The sequence below is a fragment of the Salvia splendens genome, chromosome 3 (genome assembly GCF_004379255.2).
Source record: "Salvia splendens isolate huo1 chromosome 3, SspV2, whole genome shotgun sequence".
NCBI classification, from domain to species: Eukaryota; Viridiplantae; Streptophyta; class Magnoliopsida; order Lamiales; family Lamiaceae; genus Salvia; species Salvia splendens.
In genome coordinates this window covers 35,331,965-35,342,148 of record NC_056034.1, presented here as the reverse complement: position 1 = coordinate 35,342,148, position 10,184 = coordinate 35,331,965, and the positions used below count along the sequence as shown (strand labels likewise).

The 10,184-nt window shown below is 37.7% G+C and overlaps 2 protein-coding genes across 2 annotated transcripts; one reads left to right on the top strand and one right to left on the bottom strand.

Moving 5' to 3' along the window:
• The first annotated feature begins 1,261 nt into the window (after positions 1 to 1,261).
• LOC121795797 (transcription elongation factor SPT6 homolog) lies at positions 1,262 to 8,307 on the top strand. Its single transcript, XM_042194410.1, has 16 exons — positions 1,262 to 1,402; positions 1,510 to 1,599; positions 2,073 to 2,196; positions 2,323 to 2,398; positions 2,515 to 2,668; positions 2,757 to 2,892; positions 2,978 to 3,224; positions 3,301 to 3,483; positions 3,601 to 3,720; positions 4,009 to 4,395; positions 4,460 to 4,570; positions 4,665 to 5,444; positions 5,591 to 5,732; positions 5,872 to 7,046; positions 7,376 to 7,585; positions 7,732 to 8,307. The coding sequence occupies exons 1-16, from the start codon at positions 1,369 to 1,371 to the stop codon at positions 8,116 to 8,118; spliced, it is 4,356 nt and encodes a 1,451-aa protein (XP_042050344.1). The 5' UTR covers positions 1,262 to 1,368; the 3' UTR covers positions 8,119 to 8,307.
• Positions 8,308 to 8,377: 70 nt separating this feature from the next.
• LOC121795799 (probable E3 ubiquitin-protein ligase RHC1A) lies at positions 8,378 to 9,973 on the bottom strand. The gene is made up of 2 exons (XM_042194412.1): positions 9,774 to 9,973; positions 8,378 to 9,400 (listed from the first exon to the last, which is right to left on the bottom strand). Exon 2 carries the CDS (start codon positions 9,353 to 9,355, stop codon positions 8,510 to 8,512), a length of 846 nt encoding a protein of 281 aa, XP_042050346.1. The 5' UTR covers positions 9,356 to 9,400; positions 9,774 to 9,973; the 3' UTR covers positions 8,378 to 8,509.
• Positions 9,974 to 10,184: the final 211 nt, after the last annotated feature.

The following is a 10,184-nucleotide window of genomic DNA, read 5'->3' as shown; positions in this document are numbered from 1 at the left end:
AAAAACAATAAAGGTTCCAAAAGTCTCTTCAACGTGTGCCATTAAGTACATGAAACTAATTGCATAGGGACAGGTTTAATTTGATTTTATAATGGTCTAATTTCAGTTATTAACATATGATTCATTAAGTTCATGAATGGGAGGTAATTTTATTAACAATTATCACCAAATTAAAGTACTTTGATTGATCCAAAATGGAGAGTTAATTGAATTAAATGCAATTTAATACAGAATCAGCTGTTACATTGTTTTATTAATGGCACAATATCCACCTATTAACTATTAATAAAAGTTACTACACGTTCTTGGCTCCAAAAATAATTTATATTTTTTAAAAATATTTAAAAATTTGCCCAAGATTCATAAATATTTAAAATCTCTCCCAAAACTTATACATATTCAAAGTTTGCAAAAAATCAAAATTTTAATGATAGAGTCAAACATGTGGATGTTAGATTTCATTTCATTTATGATATTGTGGAAAAAGAAGAAATCTTACTTGAAAATTTCCATAAAGATCATAACCCGACATACATGAGAACTAATGATGTCATGAACTATATGCTTGTATATTGATTATGGCTAGTTCTACTGCCTTTTGCACATGTTATATGATTAATAAATTATTTTTGTTTTCTCTAATTTTGATTAAAAATACAGGTGAGAACTTAAGAGAGTTTGTGAAAAATTCGTTAGATTGTCTTTTTATTGCAAGTTGTTATCTCTTATCTATAATAGTTTGGATTTTGCATTATTGAATCATTGTTAAGTTGGTAATTCTGATTATTAGAAATATAAAATTAAATATGAGTAAGAATCGATGGAAAGAATAATCGAACTTATTTGTATTAATGTGTTTGTAGACTATGAAGTGCTATATCGCATGATTTTTAATAATTTATAACTTTTATATAGAACATATATTTTACAATATAGTTAATTATGGTTGATTGTAATGACGAATATATTTTGTAAATTTGTACGATACACATATCTTGTCATTAACGTAACTATTAATTCGAACGATTTCGTTTAAATTATGTGAGTGGATGGATTGAATGTCAAAGAAATTTTAGTGATATCAATATCATAATTCTTTTGTTAACGTTATTTAAAATAACTTTTTCAAAATTTACGAATTAATATTTTGTCGCATGCTTCATTATTTTACATTTATATTTACATTCTCATCATTTCGAAATTTGTTGAATTTTATATTGTGGTTGTAGAATAAATTGTTATCTAGTACTATATTTTTAAAATTTAAAACCATTTTTCCAACGCTCGCGTTAAAATTGTGCGTAAAATTTTAACTACGCCTCTAGGGTTTCACCTCATTCCTGAAGCAGTTTTTGCGATTTCACCTCAATGGCCGGCAAAAATGTGATCTCCGACGATGAAGGTACGATTTTCCTCAATGGTTTTTTTTAATGTATTTTGTCGAAATTTCGGGTGTACTTGATATGTTGAGCTAATTGGGGGTCCTTCCGTGTTAATCGCTATTTGCAGATGAGATTGGAGTCGAAGAAGAAGAAAGAGACGAGGTGCCTTATGGAGACCGAGGTGGTGATCGTAACGATGACGATGAAGAAGATGATGGTACGCCCTTTTTTGTTCTCTCGTATTCCCGAAAGCTTTTTGGGGTGTTGATATTGTGAAATTATGTTGTGGTTCCTCTCTTGCATTCTAGAAAAAAAACATCGGTTTTGAGTGAGTTAACAAACCTAATTCTTTTCGTTACTAAAATTGGATTAAAAACATTTTGGCTGAAGCACGACGAGGGTACTAGTACATGCAATTAAAAAGTACACTTCATGCTTTTGGGGGTTGAGGGATATAAATCATGATCTGGATTTGGATAGAAATCATATATGTGTTCTTGGAGTGATTACCTAATGTTTTATATTTCAATTATTATCGTTAAGACTGCTGTGCTCTTTAAATAGTGGCTCGGTGGGATTGTTCTGAAATTGCACCTTGGATTGTATTGCAGACACCAACCATTTTGTCTTTTCATTCGTTTTTCCATTTTTTTGGTGGATATCTGATGGAACTCCTCTATTTTTTATTAGAGGAAAGACGGGATGAATATGAAAAGGATGGATTTATTGTGGACGATATCGAGGAAGGAGAGGATGAGGAAGAAGATCGAGTTGATAGTGATGAGGAGCAGAAGAAAAGGAAACGAAAGAAAAGGTTGTTACTTTTATTCTCAATAACGAGGCATCTTTTATTTGGTAGATTGTAGTTATAAAACTTTTCACCATTACAGACAGAGACAGCTTATTTATGTTCTCATGATAATCAATTGATTGAACATAGGGATCAATTCATGCTTGATGAGGATGATTACGAACTCCTCCAGGAAAGCAATATATCTGTCAATCGTCCAAAGCTCGTCAGTTCATCATCTTTTGTCCTTTTTATAGTCTTTCAGCATTTATGCTTTCAATTTTTTACTGCAGGAAATCTTGGATTTTACTCTGGATTTTGAGTTTTTTTTTTAATTATCAGGAGAGTAAGAAGTTTAAGAGACTGAAAAAGGCTAGACAGGATGCAGAAGAAGATCCGTCCAGGTTTTTCAATGAAGAAGAATTTAATGGAAGTGGGAAGGTCAGGCGTACTGGAGAGGAGAAGCTCAAGCATAGCTTGTTTGGTGATGATTATGGTAAAAATTACCAGTGCAAGTATTTCCTTCAATGAGCATTTAGAACTACAGGATTATCCTTGATCTTGGGTTTTCTCAACTATCATAGGGCAACCTCTTGAGGATATTGCAGAGGAGGATGGACAGCTTGAAGAAGAAGAGGATACAGACATTGGCGAGGAGGATGAGATGGCTGATTTTATTGTTGACGAAGAAGAAGTTGATGAGCACGGAGCCCCTGTGAGGTATGTCCACAGACCTTATATTTGTATATGTGGCTTTAGATTTTATGTTGTTATCTGTAAATGAATATTTCACATCTGTATGCAGGAGAAAGAAACCAAAGAAAAGCAGACAGCGCCCAGGGATTTCTTCATCTGCACTCCAGGAAGCGCATGAAATTTTTGGTGATGTTGAAGACCTGCTTAGGCTTCGCAAGATAGATGTGAGGGACAGGTTTGGTGAAACTAGCGAAAGGAGTCTTGAAGATCAGTTTGATCCTAGTGTACTTTCTGAAAAGTACATGACAGAAAAGGATGATCAAATTCGGGAAATCGATATTCCTGAAAGAATACAGGTATACTGAGTATCTTGTGGCATATCTGTGATCATATGCTATGTTTATGGTAGTAAATTCATACCTTTCTATGTAGATATCTGAGGGAAGTGCAGGCCACCCCCCAACAGATGAGTTCAGTGTCAAAATGGAGACCGAGTGGATATGCAATCAACTTGTCAGTGGTGTGCTACCTTTTTTCAACAGGAGTGGTATTCATGATGAGATGAAGCGGCATATAGCTAGATTCTTAGAGTTGATTCATGTTCAGAAGTTAGATGTATGTTTTTGTACGAAAATTTTTTATTATCGTTAATTACTTCATATCATATTAAATGACTACAATGCAGGATAAGTCTCCTATTTGTTTGCTGACCTATTTATATCCATATTGTAGGTCCCATTCATTGCTATGTACAGGAAAGAGGAAATATTAAGCCTTTTAAAGGATCCAACTGAACCTGAAGCTGGCATTGAAAATGATATTAACCAAAAGCCTGCACTGAAGTGGCACCAGGTGCACATTTCATGTTAATTGCTTTTTCATTGTTCTTCTATCTCCTGTTAACCATGGCTTAGTGGTAGTAACTATTTTAAGTCCAAAAGTCTTGTTCCCTTTCATCGATATGTTTGCTTGTCACTATTGTGCTTGGTTATTTATGAAAACCTATGCAGTAGCTAAGATAATTTCATGTTAGAAAATTTTGTTTGTAATTTGTGCATTTGACTTTCAATGCTTTATAGATAGAGGACCAGCTTGCGACTTTATGGAGACACTAAAAGTAGTATTGTCATTGTGCTGCAGGTGCTTTGGGCAATTCACGACTTGGATCAGAAGTGGCTTCTTCTTCTGAAAAGAAAAAAAGCTCTTCAGTCATACTACACTAAGCGGTTTGAAGAAGAGAAAAGAAGAGTGTACGATGAGACATGCCTAAGATTAAATGAACAGCTCTTTCAATCAATCATTAAGTCGCTCGAAGCTGTTGATTCAGAAAGAGAAGTTGATGATGTAGACTCAAAATTTAATTTGCATTTCCGTACAGGGGAAGCTGTCCTAGATGAAGGGCAGTTTAAAAGACCAAAGAGAAAATCCCATTACAGCATTTGTAGCAAAGCTGGACTGTGGGAGGTTGCAAGCAAATTTGGTTACAGCTCTGAGCAATTTGGTTTGCAGATATCTCTGGAGAAAATGGTAGGAATTTTATTTGTGAAGCCCTTCTTTTATGGTTTGATCAAGTGGACTTTGTTCTTTCCAGAGAATGGATGAATTGGAGGATGCTAAGGAAACACCAGAGGAAATGGCTTCTAATTTCACTTGTACAATGTTTGAGACACCTCAAGCGGTGTTGAAAGGTGCAAGGCACATGGTATGGAGAAATTTTCTTATTTGGTAATTGTTTTATGCAGGGATGGATGTTATATAGTTTAAACTGTATTCTTTAACTTCTCATGATAAAACAGGCCGCAGTTGAGATTAGCTTTGAACCCTGTGTTCGGAAACATGTACGCAGTATCTTTATGGACAACGCAGTAGTGTCAGCTAGTCCTACACCTGATGGAAACACAGCTATTGATTCTTTTCACCAGTTTTATAGAATTAAGTGGTTGAGGGACAAACCACTTAACAGATTTGAGGATGCTCAATGGCTTTTGATTCAGAAAGCTGAGAAGGAGAAGCTTTTGCAAGTTTCTATCAAGCTGCCTGAAGTAGTCCTTGATAAGTTAATAAGCGACTCAAATGATTATTATTTGAGTGATGGTGTAAGTAAATCTGCTCAGTTATGGAATGAGCAAAGGAAACTGATTCTTAATGATGCATTAAACAATTTTCTTCTTCCTTCAATGGAAAAAGAAGCAAGATCACTGCTGACAAGTAGAGCGAAATCATGGCTGCTCTCAGATTATGGGAGGCTATTGTGGGATAAAGTATCTGTTGCACCATATCAACGGAAAGAAAATGATGTCAGTTCTGATGAAGAAACTGCGCCCAGGGTTATGGCTTGCTGTTGGGGCCCTGGAAAGCCAGCGACAACCTTTGTGATGTTGGATTCATCTGGAGAAGTTTTGGATGTATTGCATGCTGGTTCCATCAGCATTCGCGGCCAAAGTGGCAATGAACAGCAACGTAAAAGAAATGATCAGCAGAGAGTGCGAAAGTTTATGATGGACCATCAACCACATATTGTAGTTTTAGGAGCTACTAATTTGTCTTGTACACGGTTGAAGGATGACATATATGAGGTAAACAGTTGCATTAATTTTATGTTTCTTATTATCACATATTTGTATAAAGTACATCTCTATTCCTGTTATTTTGAATTCCTTTCTCATTACCTCTGAAAAGTATCTGAGGTGACTCTTTATATTATTGCCCATTCTGTCATCAGATAATGTTCAAGATGGTGGAAGATAATCCTCGAGATGTTGGCCATGAGATGGATAATCTGAATGTTGTCTTTTGCGATGAATCTCTTCCGCATCTGTATGAAAATTCATGCATCTCAGTTGATCAGCTTCCTTCACAAGAAGGTATATTGAATTCTTTTGCATGATAACTTGTCCCTTTTGCCACACTTCATGTAGATCTTGCTGCCTCCATAGTACTATGCCAGTTTCTCTGTGTTGTTTTTTTCAGCTTACTTATCCCCCCCCCCCTCCCCCATTTCAGGTATCATTAGACGTGCTGTGGGTCTTGGACGTCATCTTCAGAACCCATTAGCAATGGTTGCCACATTGTGTGGGCCGGGTAAAGAGATATTATCTTGGAAGCTTAATCCTTTGGAGAACTTTCTTACTCCTGATGAGAAGTATGGAATGGTTGAACAAGTGATGGTTGATGTAACTAACCAGGTGGGCCTTGATATTAATTTGGCCGCCAGTCATGAATGGCTATTTGCCCCTCTACAATTTATTTCTGGGCTTGGTCCCAGAAAAGCAGCTTCTCTCCAGAGGTCCCTAGTAAGAGCAGGTGCCATCTTCACTAGGAAAGACCTGTTGCAATCTCATGGGCTTGGAAAAAAAGTTTTTATTAATGCAGTTGGCTTCCTCCGAGTGCGACGTAGCGGATTGACTTCCAGTAGTAGTCAGTTTATTGATCTGTTAGATGACACCAGAGTTCATCCGGAATCATACATTCTCGCACAAGATTTGGCCAAGGATATTTATCTGGAGGATGGGAATGATGAAGCAAATGATGACGACGATGTCCTGGAAATGGCAATCGAGCATGTCAGGGAAAAACCACATTTACTGAGAGCTGTAGATGTTCATGAATATGCTGAACAGAAAAATCATCTGAACAAGAAAGAAACCCTTAATGATATTAGATTGGAATTGATGGAAGGCTTTCAGGATCGTCGTAGTCCATTTGCAGAACCATGTCAGGATGAGCTGTTTCACATGATCACCGGAGAGACTGAAGAGGCACTCTCTGAAGGAAGAATTGTGCAGGCCACGGTTCGAAACGTACAAGCTCAGAGAGCAAGTTGTGTCCTTGAATCTGGATTAACTGGCATCCTCAGTAAGGAGGATTATATGGATGATTGGAGGAATATCCATGATTTAAGCAATAAACTGCGCGATGGTGATATTTTGACTTGCAGAATTAAATCAATTCAGAAGAACCGCTATCAGGTGTTTTTAACTTGTAGAGGAAGTGATATGAGGAGTAGCCGATATCAGAGTCACAGAATGACAGATCCTTACTACCATGAAGAACGCAGCACTTTGCAAACTGTGCAGGAAAAAGCTCGCAAGGAGAAGGAGCTTGCTAAGAAGCGTTTCAAGCCGAGGATGATCGTTCACCCACACTTCCAAAATATAACGCCTGATGCAGCGATAAAGGTTTGTTGTAATCCTCTGTAGTAGTCTTTCGTGATTCATTTGTGGGTCTGCTTATGTGTTCTGCTATTTATTGGGAATTTGGAGTGCATAATCGTTTTTATTAGATTTGATTTGGTGTGATGATCACCTCTTAATCTAAGGTACATTCGCATGTGAAGTGTAATTCGTAACTGGTGAGGCTTCATTCTATTGCGTCCAAATTGTGATATTGTGCCAAAAATGCATTTACAATATTTTGTAGTAATAGCTTACTGCATTGCTACTAACTCTTCCTGTTTCAATACTTCTATGTCTTTTGAGTTGTGACACCCTTTGATTCCTCTCAACAGTTTTTGGCTGACAAGGATCCTGGTGAAAGTGTCATACGTCCTAGTTCTCGTGGACCATCATTTTTTACATTGACGATGAAAGTTTATGATGGGGTATACGCTAACACTCTCATTGAAGAAGGTGGAAAAGAGCACGGGGATATCACCAGCTTGCTTCGAATAGGGAAAACACTGAAAATCAGAAAGGACACATTTGAAGATCTTGATGAGGTGATTTACAAGAGCTGTTATTTTGGAGACTGACTGATGATTGGCTATGATGTTGTGTTAACTGAATAAAATATGTTTATACGCCATTTCCAGATTGATATTGTCTTTCATTGTAAGCACGCGAGTTTGATTAACCCTTCATGCAGGTAATGGATCGTTATGTGGATCCACTGGTAGCTCATTTGAAGTCAATGCTGAATCACCGGAAGTTCCGGACGGGTACCAGAAGTGAAATTGAAGAGCTCCTCAGAATTGAAAAGGCTGAGGATCGTAGTAAAAGTGTATATTGCTTTGGAATATCTCATGAGCATCCTGGCTTATTCGTCTTGACTTACATAGTATATGATTCTAATCCTCAGCATGAGTACATAGGTCTCTATCCGCAGGGATTTAGTTTATGCAATCGAATGTGCAAGGATATTGACCGTCTTTCGAATTATTTTAAGAGACTTATCACTGGTGCACGTGATCCTGCTCAGTCGCTACCATCAGTTGCTGCTATGGTGCCAATGAGGAGTCCTGCTATGGTATAAATATCTACTCCCGCGGTGGTTGGCTGAGCTTCTAATTCTTTATACATCTTCTGCTATACTGAATTATAGTAGTACTTTAGCTCCTACCTTTCTTTCTTCAACAATTCACTCTCAGCTGCTCCTATGCTGAATATTTTATTCTAATTTCTAGATTTTAACCACGATAAAACTGTGGTATCGTATCCCCAACTCTACATTTTTCTGAAATGGAAATATGAAAATGAATGGAAGTGATAATAATAATGCAAAAAAGGCAATGTGCAGATGAATAAATTACAATGATGAAGATTGAACATGTCCACACATTTATTCTATCGCGTGGATGATGAATACTAGGATCACAAATAATGTGAAGGGACAGCACAGCAGGATTTGTTGTTATTGATAAAGATCAATATTCAAAAGGCCAGTACGAGTAGTCTTCATGCTGGTTATGTTCATGGTATGGAACTGGGATTGGTTCGACTGTCTCACCACGGTTAGAATTGGACCGAGATGAACGAAAAGGCCACAAGAAAGACCACCTCCTCCTTCGCGTTCCCTGACTCTCTGCTGCTGCTGTTGTTTCCTCTCTCCGACTCCATCTCCTGCTCCACCTTCTGCTTCTTCGGATTTGGCCCCACAAGTTGTGACTATTGCAGTCGTTGCCTAGTTGCTGAGTGATCAGCTCCTGGCGACAGACTGGGCACGAAGCTCGTTGTTCTAACCAGGGTACTATGCAATCTGAGTGGTACAAATGCTTGCGCGGTAGCTTCCTCACCGGAGATCCCAGTTGAAAATCCTCTCTGCAAACAGCACAGGTGGAGTCAGCACGAACGTGCTTCTTCAAAATCTTGATGGTTGGTAAGGCATCGATGGAGGATCTTGAGGCCGGGGGAGGCACGCGCTGATCACTCTGTGTGACATGTTGGAGAAACTCCTCGACTCCCGGTCCTACAAAATAGTCACCCCCGGTTTCCCGTCTGAAACCAAGAGTTTCATTGAGAAACTCCAAAATGCCAGGCATTCTAACCGGCGTGTCTCCACTAAACACGAGGAGTGAATTGGCATCAATCGGCTCCGCCCTTTGGTGCCTGAGGAAATTCGAGAGGGCTTCCATATACCCCGGCCTTGGGGCGTTCGTACTAATTGCATCATCGAGCTCTTGAACGAAACCTCTTTCGCAGTTGGCACAAACCAGATTGGGGCCCGTGAGACAAACAGGTTCCTGGCAATTATAACACCAATGACTCGACATCTTTGCTCCTTCCCAAGCTATGGTATTATACAAAAATGAAGGAATCTGGTAAAACAAGGCCATAAACGATCAACAAAAAATCAATCCTCCTTTCATTCTAAATCACACTATAACTGCTACTACAAAACAAAACTATAAATCAATCCACTCACTTCAGTTATTTCCGTTGAATTTCACCAAATGATTAAAGCATAATACAGCACCGACATTAGATCAACTCAGAATTGAATCAATGAAAAGAAAAGCGATCGTGTCATTTAATTTCACAATGCATTGATTGAGATTCACAAACAAAAAGAATATCAAGCTCCTACATATCAAAGTAGATGCATTACCTAAAAAAATACTGAATCCTACAATTACAAATCTAGTTGGACAAAAATCAGGAAATGAAGAAACAAAATCAAGGAAAAAGCACCTTGAATGTGAGAGCCTGTGATCCAGATGAATGAATCCTATACAAAATGGAGGCGATAACATTGCATTATCTGTAAAGTAACATATAAAATATAAGCATACACATATAAAGCTTATGCTTGAGATTGGAGATATGCAGGAAAAGACTGCAAAAGCAACTGTGTGTGTGTGTGTGTGTGTGTTTTATAGCTTAGCGGTGTATTTGTGACGATAATTACACACACATGCCACATGACTTCTGTATTTTTCTAATTATAAATAATGTCTTTTTCTGTTGCTTCAATTGTGGGATTGGGCTGCACATGCAATAATGGGCTTCTTGCTCATCTCAATTTTATCATTTTCAACCAACCCATTTACTTACTTTTTTTTTTGGTATTATAATCTTTTACCCCTTTCTTTTTTTTCTTTG